Here is a 13362-nt window from a genome sequence, read left to right as displayed (position 1 = left end):
ATGTCAATTAATTTACTCTTTTTTTTTATTGAATATATATAAAAATAAATAAAAATAAAGTTAATTAGAATGACAAGTTATTTAAAATTTAATTAAGATATTTTAAGTTTAAAATGACAAATTAGTTAGTTAGATATTTTTATCCTCACTCCTAAATTTTTCTGGATAAGTTAGTGTTGTTGAGCTATGTCTATAATATATAGACTTGTTTATTATGCTCATCATGCATGTCCGCACGCACATCATGTCAAATAAATGTGGATAATTATAACAGCCAGGTCGAGGTTCCCATATTCATCTAAAAAAGGATATGATAAACTAGTATGATATTTTGGTGGGTTAATGTGATAAATATTTTGGGTTTAATTTGAGTTTCTATAATAGAAAAATAAATCTTTGTTGAAAGAATATTATCATATCCCAGTTCAACTCAATAGAATAGGGTTAGAGTTCAAACTTTTAGAATATATTATGGTCCATGCATGCATGGGGAAATTCTAAAGAATCATCCCATGAATATGCTAAAATGACGGAAAGTTATTATATATATAATGAAGAAAGGCTTTGATTTTTATGAAAGGTTGATCCATGCATTTATGGGGTAAATTTCTTAATTCTCAATCTTATATTATGCATTTTAGAATAATTTATATACATAATTATGTCTACAGGAGATAAATAAATAAAAAAATAATCTAAAGGTATATTTGAATTTTTACAAAAAAAAAAAAAAATTGGCCATTCTCCCTAAATATTTTATAAAAGCTTTTACAAAACTCATTTATGATCACTTCGAAAAACTTAGAAGGATGGTCACTTTGAAAAACGGTTTTAGCGATCAAATGTGAGCTTCTACATATTGCACACATGATGATAACGTGCAAATATATTCCATATCTTTAATTTGTTCTTCTACTAGTTATGTCTATTAGTAGACACTTGTTAAATAGATTAATTGATACTTGGTTTATTTAAAAATAAATAATGTCTCTTCTATTTTTTTAAATTTATTGAAAAATAATTGCTTTTCTTAGTAGTTTCATCATCGCCGAATTAAGTTATTGGTGCAAAAATCTACATAAAGTAGTAGTGCTCTTGGTTCACCAATTTAAAAATAAAATTTTGAAACAAATTTTAATTAAGTGACTTTGAGCTAATATTATTGTAGACTAATTAAACATAAAAAGATAAATAAATTAAAAATAATATATATATAATTTAAAAAGTAAGCAATCAATGAGATATTTTATTTTATTTATTAAAATAATCAAAGGTATACATAAATATCGTACATAAAATAACATTAGGCAATTAGCATTTTATATTAGCAATGATAATAAGATTAAGATGGGCTGTGACATAAACATGGACATAATTTGATAATTATTGTTGTTTTGGGAAATGATAAAACTGACCCAACCCAAAAACAAAACTATACAATTCTTCCACATATATATTTTTTTTATCATATTAAAAGTATTATTTGGAAATTTCCTTGTTGGGACAGGGAGATGCTACATCTTGATGGATGAGTGCACTATACAAAAATTGGACCCTGATTTAATACTTGTGTCTTGTTTCATTTGTTGTTTTTCATGAATTTAATGTGTGTAAGTCCGGTTCTTCTACCACCCTAAATTAAATAGCCCCACCCCAAAATCCTACTACTGTGACGCTAAGCTATAGATAGAAGCAATTTCAGAAGTGAAAAGTTACATTGAAGCCGGATATATCTCTAAAGGGCAAATGACTTTAAACTAAGTGCATTTAAAAATGTGTTGAATGTTCCAAATAAAAAATTGCAACGTTAAAATCTCAAATTATCTTTTTATATAAATTGAATTGAATAAATTTAAATAATTTAGCAAAACAAATAGTAAATCGAATTTAAATGATTCGATTTAGGTAATAGGCAAAGTTTAATGAAAATCGAATCAAATCAATTCGATTTAAATATGAACTTAAATCGAATTTAATAGATTCAATTTATGAATGAACGTAAATTGAATGAATTAAATTTAATTTACATATAATTCGAATCAATTTGATTCGATTTAGTACGTGTTTTAATAAATCGAACTCACTCAATTCGATTTATATAAAAATTTCGTTTGAAATTTTGACGTTGCATTTTTTTTATTTAGGATATTCAAGACAAATTAAAATGCATTGGAGTTAATCAAGTCATTTGCCTTATCCCTAAACGCTTTACATACTTTTATTTATTTAGTTTTTGTTTTTTTTCCATATATATTAGTTTATGTTTCTCTTTCAGACCTGTAAGCGTAATATTCAAGGAATTCAATTCACACACAACCACCCTTTGCTATACTTGATCATATACTCATCCGTCCATACTTCATATATAGTATCAGAATATTTTGATTATTTTTTAATTTTTTTATGTTTCAAAATATTTGTTTTAACTAATTTTAAAAAACTATTTTTTAATTTATCTTTAACAAGTATATATGTAATTATCTTTTAACTAATTAATTAGAATTGATTTCACTCCTAATTGATTCTCTAGCAGAACCGTTTTCATAAATAATGTTATACTCTTTCAAATGGTAGAAGATAGAAGAAACAATATATCTTAGCTTGTTGGATAAAGGTTACAGAGAAATCTTCTTTAATTTGTGTTCATTGAAACATTAGGATTGGAGAAAATAAATGGTTTCTATTCTTCGGTCATAAATGGCTTCTGATTTCTTAGGTGAAGTTTGCCGAGGTTGATGTGTGATGTTAAATTTGTCAATAAATCTAATGGTATTCAACCCATTTTTTGTAGTGTCTCCTCCCCTTCCTTTATATTAGTTCATATGGCTTTTATAAAGTAAAAAAAAAATTACTCCATAAATGCAAATTGAAGCAAGAAATTGTGACTGAAGTATGTGTAAGAGTGGTAAAGTAGTCTTCATCTCTTAAATTGCCATACCTAAGTTTAATACTCGGCAGCAACTGAGTTGTTATTTATAATTGTAATGTGTGTAAGTGAGTATGTGTGTGTAAGACAAAAAAAAAAAAAAGGTTAACACTCGTAGCCATGATTTGATGAGAATTTTCAATAATAACATACCAGTGAGCTAGTTATGTTATTCAAAGCCTTCATGCTGCAATATTTTTTGTAAGATTTTGGTGGATTAATAAGTTGGTGTATATTGGTTAAATTAAAGAAAGCTGATATGTAGAAAAGAATATAGGGAGATGCTAGGGGGACAATAATTTTGGAAACAATATGAACAACGGGCCTTAATAGTTAGCCCAATTAGATTAATAACATAAGTATACTGATAAACACTCCATTTCTTAAATCCTAATTTTAATTATCTTAATTAATATCATTGTAATCATCCCATCCACTCCCCTTTTCTTTGACCCAACAGTCAAAACCTTTCCCCTTCCTTAATTTTCGAACACCCTTCAGGAAAGGAAACATTAATCTTCCTTCCCCGCTGTTTCGAACGGCATTGACGAAGGAGGACCTTCCCCATTAGCCGCTCCTTTTTTGCTACTACCCGTAGTTCATCCTACCAATCGCCGTACCGAGCATCCACCAGCGCCTCCATTGCGAAGACCACCAGCAGCAGAGGAGAATCCCTGGCCCCCTCGAGTGGAAATCGCCCAGAAACCTCCGGCGTTGGCCTTTAACCGCAGTCTCCCTAGGTTGTAGCCGTTGCATGTTCGCCTTGGTTGGAGTCATTAACGGGTGCAACAAGAGAAGTCGTGGGGTGTGTTTCTCTTCCCAGATTGAAGGTCAGAGAACCGATAACCGTATATTGAATGTTTAGATGTTTACAGTAACTTTTATGTTCTGGCTGCTTGGAAGGGTTTTGTTGCTTTCGAAAATTCTTGGGTCTGTTTGACTTATCCTTTTGTTTGTGAACAAAATGTAGTGGGAAGGAATAATGATACGTACATGTTTATGAGCATCCGGATTTTCGCGTCTTGTATTTTAACGAGTTACTGTATTTGGTTTTGTTTTGCCTTCGGTTATTAGTAAGTCAGCAATTCATATGAGGCACGTGCTATGAATATGTTGCTTTGTGAGTTGTTTAATGAATATAGATAGGATGGTCAATTTATTCATTAACGTATGGTTGAAAATTTTTTCCAGGTGATTGTAACTTGGTTGATGATGTTTAAATTTTTTTTTTTCATTCCAAAACTTAACCTAAGAGGATGTCAAAATTTAGAAACTATTAAATACTCTGATTATGAATATTTGATAAAGAAGAGATAGGCTTGAATTGGAATCCTGTTGGTTTATTTTACATAAAAATTGTAAATATAATTTGGGATAAATTTACTTTTTTCTAGTATTAGCTAAAAGTGTATTTTACTTCATCCTCAAATGTCCACTTGCATTTTGATCCATTTGATTGGAATGGATATAAGTAAAAGTACTTTTGGCGTTAAATCTAACTGTGCAAAGACTATATTTACATGTTGATCAGCATATTTGATAACCATCCCAATCAATATTAGGACATATTTTGGTGACTTACGTAATTAGAACTTCAATTTTTAATTACTATGTTTACAAGGATCTTGTTTAACATTTAATTTTTTTTAAACTGATTATGCACTCTCACTCCAATCGACTGTGGGGGTGTTATGCTGTTGATTTTGATATGTTTATTTTTTTTTAAATTATAGCATGAATAGTAATATCAAATGGTTCATGGTTCCTTGGATTAAGGCAAAGATGTTTGAAATTTGTTGGAGCCTGGCTTGAAATTTTAGTGTTTTCTTTGTCTGTTTCTGGTTCATACGATGGACGTTAATTTCTATAAATAACAGGTGTTCAATTTTGTAAGAAATGATGGATTGAGAAAATGTGACATGATCTACATCATTTAGGTAGTACTTGCTGATGTTGCTAAAGCTGGTCAATATTAGGACTTGTTTTGGTGATTTGGGTACTTAGAAGTTCAATTTTTTAAAGCAGCTACGTTTGCAAGGACTTTTGTAACTTGAATTTTTTTAAAACTGCCTATGTACTCTTACTGCACACGACTGTGGGTGTTATGCCTTTGTACTCTTATTGCCTATGTACTCTCACTACATTGTAATTCTTATTTTATTCATTAACCCAGGGGTAAAAATTTTTCCCAAGTGTTTGCAAGTTGGTTGACAAAGTTAATTTTTTTTTTCATTCCAAAACCTAACATAAGAGGCTGTCAAAATTTAGAAACGGTTAAATACTCTGATTATGAATATTTGATAAAGAAGAGATAGGCTTGAATTGGAATCCTGTTGGTTTATTTTACATAAAAATTGTAAGTATAATTTGGGATAAATTTATTTTTTTCTAGTATCAGCTAAAAGTGTATTTTACTTCATCCTCAAATGTCCACTTGCATTTTGATCCATTTGATTGGAATAGATATAAGTAAAAGTACTTTTGGTGTTGAATCTAACCGTGCAAAGACTATATTTACATGTTGATCAGCATATTTGATAACCATCCAAATCAATATTAGGACTTGTTTTGGTGACTTACGTAATTAGAACTTCAATTTTTAATTGCTATGCTTACAAGGATCTTGTTTAATATTTAATTTTTTTTAAACTGGCTATGTACTCTTACTCCAATCGACTGTGGGGTGTTATGCTGTTGATTTTGATATGCTTATTTTTTTTAAAATTATAGCATGAATAGTAATATCAAATGGTTCATGGTTCCTTGGATTAAGACAAAGATGTTTGAAATTTGTTGGAGCCTGGCTTGAAATTTTAGTGTTATTTTCTTTGTCTGTTTCTGGTTCATATGATAGACGTTAATTTCTATAAATAACAGGTGTTCAATTTTGTATGAAATGATGGATTGAAAAAATGTGACATGATCTACATCATTTAGGTAATACTTGCTGATGTTGCGAAAGCTTAAGACTTGTTTTGGTGATTTAGGTACATAAAAATTCAATTTTTTAAAGCAGCTACTTGCAAGGACCTTTTGTAACTTGAATTTTTTTAAAACTGTCTATGTACTCTTACTGCACACCACTGTGGGTGTTATGCCTTTGTACTCTTACTGCCTATGTACTCTCACTACATTGTAATTCTCATTTTATTCATTAACCCATGGTTAAAAATTTTTTCCAAGTATTTGCAAGTTGGTTGACAAAGTTAAAATTTTTTTTTCATTCCAAAACCTAATAACAGACAACTCTTAAGTTTTATAAATAAACACCCGAAACCTATAGATATAACCATACTCTATCTTACTAAGCCGACCATCCGCGATATACCACTAAGACACCATTCGTAATACACACTAAAAAAAACAATTCGCAATCCACAGGCAAAAATCATACTGGCACAATTAGAAATAACCATCCACGAACCTAAGCCAGTGAACATCCATATTATAACTATTGTAAGTAATAACATGCAATTTTGTATCCACACTAAAAGTAACCATCCACTCACCTAATAACGCGAACATCCACATTATAAATCCTGTAACTAATCACTAGCCATTCGTAATCAACATTAAAAGTAACCATCCAGTAATATATTGAGGTGAACATCCACATCATAACTCGTGAATAATAACATTCCATTTGTGATACACACTAAATAACCATCCAGAAACAAATAGAAATAACCATATGCAAACCTACTAAACCGAACATCCGCTTTATTTATCTTAGTTACTAAGACACTCGTATATAAAAAAAATAACCATGCACAAGCCTAAGGAATCGAACATCCATACTATATGACATTTAAATAATAAAAAAAATAGCTAATCCGATAAGAAGTAACCATCCAAACACCAAAAAAATAACAATCAATAACCATAGTAAAGCGAACATCCTAGACATGCCACTCGAAGTTAAAAGCACACAACATCCCAAATTTATTAAATGGTTAAAATACAGATTATACGACATGTATTTATGCAGACAGTATTCTACAACCAGTCAATCGACATCCAGAAAAGTATAAACAGGCCAGATACTTGAGTAGCATCAAGATAATGCCATGAAAATACCAATTTCATAATTTTCTTATCATAGAAAACCTAAACAAAGAAAATGACCATAAAACATACATATTGAGTTGTATGACCTAATAAAAGGGATCTCTAATATAACATAATGGATGCAATATCGTAAACAATCTAGGTATTGTCAAAGGAGTTTAAGAGCGACATGAATCTACCAAGTCCTTGCTTAGCAATCTGCTGAGCGGAAGCCTCCGAAGCTTGATTTGCAGCAGATTCTACACGATTATCCTGAAACAAACAAGCTCAATCAAAACCAACCCACTATCGACGTAACCAACCCAGTAATTTCCGTACATTCTATGGCCTACAATCAAACATACACAACGTAAGTAGATACTATAATAAAATATCAACTAAATAGAATTTATTAATACTATATCCAAAAATATGATATTAAAATTTATTAATATGCATGAATTAATCTAAAGTGGCACCTAATGAGTTAGTATTGTGTTAACTATTATTTATATACAGAATGCATAAATCCACCACATATCAGGTATCACTACACAAACTAAAATAGAGTCTTCTACTACCATGTAAACAGTCTCGTTATTAGCTCCTATAATTTTCTTCCATATTTATCCAAACTTGTTAGTGCACTGTGCATGCATGGTTTGATAGCATACAGATGGGGATTGTAACAATTTTAGTCGCAACCATGTGCAAAATTTTCATATTTAACACTATACATATATTCAAAACATGTCAGGGTGACCTATTAAAGAGGTATTGTAACACTTCATCATATCCAGTAAATAAATTTCTAACTTCATCTTCTTTAGAACTTTTCACATGATTCATTGAAACTAGTTATAAAAACTTAGTAAGAACCCAATCTGTAACTAGTAAGTAGTAACAACTAACTAGTACATTGTATTATAACATTTCACCATTCTAAAAATGTAATTTTTTTTCTCTTTTTAGGTAGAAAAAATTCAAACTAATCCTTTCACCCGATCATCCACTTATATATTACACTTTAACTAATAACCACATGAATGAACAAGAACACCATCCAAATTGTTCCGTTTGTAACAAAATATCATAATGGATTAAGAATGTTGAGCTTTTAATAACTATCTAATTTATATGAAAATAAACATACGTCTAAAAGAAACAAGATACATTGTTTACCTTGTCCAACTATTCACTTTCTCCGTCGAACGAATCACCGGTAAAAGAAACTGGCACGAGACAACTCGGTTCAACGGAATTGTGCTCTATTAAAATGGTTGTGATAGGTGAAGACCTTGGGCTGCAAGGATTGCAATGGTGGAGGCCTTGGGCTGCAGGAGCTGCACAGGGCGTGATCACGGTGACCTACGCCGGGCTGCACGGTGCACGGGTTGACGGGTGTAGTGAAAATTTTTTTTTTCTCCACTTGGGGGCTGCCGGACGTTGGAACAGGGAGGGAGGGCTGCGTGGGTGGGCTGGGAACCAAGAGATAGGGGATATGGAAAGGATAAGAAACGTGTGCTAGTTCCCAAGTTGGTATAATTAAATGGTTATTAGTATAATTAAATCCATTTTGACTTATCCTTTTAAATTTTGAAAAATGGTTATTAGTATAATTAAATTAATTATATCATTAGTTAAATTTATGAGTAATTTACATTTGTAACCCCATTATTCATATTGTTCACTAGAATTATTGTTCTCCTATACTTTTCCAAGAATATATATCGGAGAATGTTAGGTAAATAATGACTATTTTGAACAATATGAACAACCACCAATCAAATAAAAATATGGAAAAGTATGAGGAGCCACTAGAATATTTATACAATGTGTACAATAGAGGGTTAGGGGGTATTAGAGATATAATCATTAGTGTTACATTTTTCCATCAGCTAAAGCTTTTGGGATGAGTGGTATCATGACATGGTGGTCAAGAGTTTGATCCTTAGTGAACCCCAAATCAGTTTAATTTATGGTTATTTTAGATAGTATGGGGATGTTCATTTTGTAACTCAATAGCCCATTGTACACATTGTATAAATAGTCCATTGTCTTCCTAACGGGATCCAAAAAATACACTACACCCTAATTTAATACTACTAATTAAATTTATTCTTTTAACCCTATTAATTCACATTGTTTACACATTATTTAAAAATGTTGTTGGTTACCTATACTTTTTCATATATATCATACCCACAAATGGTAAAAGCCTTCTAGCGGCTCCTTTTACTACCTGGAATATTAAACCATTATTTGTTACAACACAAATTACAACTTATTACAACACAAATTAAACATGCAATGGGATGAATGACATGACATACAAACCTCAGAGCCAGTGACATGGTCATGGATCTTGGCTTCACGATCAGCACATGACACCTGATGCATGCAAATCAAATTAAAATAAATAAATAAAAGGGCAAATTAAAGATTATTTATTTAAATTCCTCAGCTCATCAATGTTATAGAGCACAACTACTATAGTACTATACTCTTACCTTTGCCATGCAGAAGAGCAACATCACAACCATGGTAGCATGAAGAAATTGTAGAGAGAAGCTATCATTTTCTTCTCCATTGTTATATATGGACTCTATGCAACTTGAAATGTGTCTTAGAGCTACTTACTACTATGTTTGAGAAGCTATCATTTTCTTCTCCATATGTTCAAATGTCTCAGCACAATTTTGGAAGTTTATTCAATAAAGCATATATAGCATGGTTAAAAAAGAAGGAAATTTTGATATAGGCAGATAGAAAATTCTTAGGTGGTTGGAGAATAAACCATGATACATGTGACGTCATTTGTTGAATTCACACACATTTTCTTCTGTAATTGATTTAGGCAAAGGAATTGAAACTAGAAATTCGATTATTATTATGATGATGAAATTGAACTATTGAAGAGAAAATTGGAATGTGGAATGTGAATGAGGCTGTTTGGGTTGTTATGGCTTTTGAGAAAGAGGGACAGGTTTACTTGTATAGTGGATCTGGTGAAAAAAATATTTGTTGATAAACTTGTGGGCCTTTTGGGTCTGTATTAAAAGTTGTAAAACACAGATGTATTTTGCAGCCTGATCCTAATTATTTTGATAGAATAAATATTGTCACTTCCATTAAAGTGACGAAATCGGTATGATGAACAAGTAAAAATTTATTAATCCTTAAATTAAAATAATAATCAAACATAATAAAAAACTGATTGCTATGAATATTTCCGGTTCAATAATTAAGAGGGTGCCTAAAAAGATACAATGCATAATAAGAGCAAACCCAAAATATAATAACAATAATTAAAATGAAAAAAAAAGACATATTTAGCTTTCTCATTTATGTAGATTCCATATGCCGTTTTATGCAACTTCAATATCCTCTTATTGGATGTATTAAAATTAAAATTTTGTTTCTGAAACAGAAATATAGAAAAAAAGAGATAGAGATGTAAAAAACAGAGATAATTATTGTCTTTGGGACATAAAAGAAGTAAAATTTTAAATTAGTTTTATTTTTTTTAAATAGTTATTTTAGTTCTTGATCACTACTTATTAGTTGTTAGTCTTTTAGTTCTTCATCATTATTTATTCGTTGTCAATCTCTGAATTTTTTAAATTGAGAGACAAATTAGCTCCGCTTAAAAAAAAGTTTAGGAACTAATATAACTATTTCGTTTAATTATTTGGTGTATCGCACGGGTATATAGATACTAGTTTTCACAATAAAACATAGTTTTTTTTTCTTTTTTACTATCTCTGCAATTTATCTGAAAGAAAGTATCCAAACATAGCACTGTGATTGATGCATGTCAATGTTTTTTTCCTCCATAGTATTTTACTATTTTTCAACCAGGTAAGTCAAGAAGTAATTCGTGACAGATTTAAACTTTATTTAAGAGTTTGTCGCTGATTAGTTGGTTGACGAGAGTAGAATCACTGTCTCTTGTTTATTTTTTTTTTTCGGTAGGGTTATGTCAAATGTTTTTTTCTTTGGTCTAGATGTCAATGCTCTTTACCCTCTAATACATAGTAATCTTTTTATTATAAGCCCAATATTGTTTTTGTCCGGGCCTATTTAATTTTTTGGTCAAGGGGCCTATTTAATTTTAATTTTGTCAAACTCCAATATGTCTGATTTTTTCTAAGCCCAGGATGCTCGTGCGAAACTTCCAATCTACACGTTCATAGGGCTTAGCCCAAAAAAAAAAAAACATACATAGGGTTTCTAGTTTCTTCGTGAAGAAATGGAGCGCTATAAAAGCCTCTCTATTTAGGGTTTCAGCTTCAATCTAACGCGTTCAGTGAAGAGAAAGTCGTAGCCATGGGGAGGAGTAAGCATCCAAAACTCTTTACCAAAATCTTCATAGAATCTTTTATTTCTTAATTTCTGATTCTTATTGTTCCCGTTATTCGATCTGCATATGTTAATTTGGTTTTTGTTTATTAGCTAGGTTTATATGTTCTGTATAATTAAACAGTGTTTTTATTTTGTTTTTATAATCACACAAGTTGTTTGAATTAAGCAAGATGGTTTCATGTTTGTTTATGAAAGAAATGAAACTCCTTTAGCTAGCTTGTGGGAAACGGAGTATTGTTCAAGTGAGGATTTTTGTTGCTGCTACTAGGATTTACATAGTGGTTCATTCATTTGTTGTTGAAGTTACTATGAGATTGGTGTAAGCTGACTTGTGCCTCTAGAGAGATTGGCTGGAACTTTGTTTGTTTTGTTTTTATCTATGTTTGAATGAGGTGAAACATATAATTATTTTTTTTATGTTGAATCTTTTTTGGTTTGAATTGACCCGTAGCATCTAAGATACTTCTTTGATGCTTTCAAAAATGAAAAAACCTTTTGGCTCAAGGTTTGTCGTAATATTATGTTGGCCATGGTAGGTAGTCATTCCATGAAATATTTATGTTTATTCTAAGATTGCTTGGTGATAATTTCAATGAATATATATTCTCAATCCTATATAATCGTGAAAACAGTAGGATCGTGCATAGAGGGATTTATCTTCGTTCAAAGAATTTTTTAAGATCACTGATCACTGGACAAGCCTTTCTTTGTTTTGTATGATATCTATTTTATATTTTGTACCTTGTAGTATTTTCTATCAATTTCTCATTCTTATTGCTTATTGTTCTTTAACCAATATCTGAATGTTTGTTTGTTGTGTGGATCATTTGTAATGATTGAATTCTTTGTTTTTTTGGGGTTTGTACTGGTGTTCATCATTAGTCTGACTGTAGTGGTTAATGTTATTTGATGTAGGACCTGCTAGGTGTTATCGACAAATTAAAAACAAGCCATACCCCAAGTCACGGTTTTGCCGTGGTGTTCCTGATCCCAAGATCAGGATTTACGATGTGGGTATGAAGAAGAAGGGTGTGGATGAGTTCCCTTTCTGTGTCCACCTTGTTAGTTGGGAGAAGGAAAATGTCTCAAGTGAGGCACTGGAAGCTGCTAGGATTGCCTGCAACAAGTATATGGCAAAGTTTGCCGGAAAGGATGCTTTCCACTTGAGAGTCAGGGTTCATCCATTCCATGTTCTTAGGATCAACAAGATGCTTTCATGTGCTGGAGCCGATAGGCTTCAAACTGGAATGAGAGGTGCATTTGGAAAGCCACAGGGCACATGTGCTAGGGTGGCCATTGGGCAGGTCCTTCTTTCTGTTCGCTGCAAGGACAGCAACAGCCATCATGCACAGGAGGCTCTCCGTCGTGCTAAGTTCAAGTTCCCTGGTCGTCAAAAGATTATTTTAGAATAATGTAACTGACTGCTTGGGGTTTTTCTTGTTATTATATTATCATTGTGTGACTCCTTGCGGATATCATAGTTCATCCGCATTGTTTAACTCATTATTCTTGTTTTAATCCTTACACAGGGGATTCACCAAGTTTAGCCGAGCTGATTATCTGAAATTCAAGTCAGAGAATAGGATTATGCCCGATGGTGTAAATGCACAGGTATACTTTGTTTTGATGTCAATAAAAGAAGTATCCAAGTACCCATGAACAGAGTGGGAGCATGTTTTGGAACAGATTTTGCATTCTGTATTCGCTTGATTATTTTATTTTATTATTTTAGTAGGATTTTAACTTTGAAGTTCCTTGTTTTTGGTTTTTTCAGCTCCTTGGGTGCCATGGACCATTGGCTAATCGTCAACCTGGAAGAGCATTTTTGCCGCCCAGTGCAACCGCTTAGTTATTGAGTCTGTTTATCTGGAAAATACTGAACAATAGTTTTGAAAGATTGAAGTTGTGTTTGTCACTTTCCCTTTGTATTGTATTAGAACTATGTCGGTTTATTTCAGCTTTGACATCACCTTGAATGGAATTATATTTCGTATCCTATTTTGTTATGATCCACTTTCAGTGTT

At 31.5% G+C, this 13362-nt stretch overlaps 1 protein-coding gene across 1 annotated transcript; it reads left to right on the top strand.

The window, feature by feature from the left end:
- On the top strand, positions 11165-13362 carry LOC107634982 (60S ribosomal protein L10). The gene is made up of 4 exons (XM_016338325.2): positions 11165-11312; positions 12254-12748; positions 12867-12949; positions 13113-13362. Exons 1-4 carry the CDS (start codon positions 11303-11305, stop codon positions 13185-13187), a joined length of 663 nt encoding a protein of 220 aa, XP_016193811.1. The 5' UTR covers positions 11165-11302; the 3' UTR covers positions 13188-13362.

The sequence above is a fragment of the Arachis ipaensis genome, chromosome B04, assembly GCF_000816755.2.
Source record: "Arachis ipaensis cultivar K30076 chromosome B04, Araip1.1, whole genome shotgun sequence".
Lineage (NCBI taxonomy): Eukaryota > Viridiplantae > Streptophyta > Magnoliopsida > Fabales > Fabaceae > Arachis > Arachis ipaensis.
This window is presented reverse-complemented; position numbering and strand designations above follow the sequence as displayed.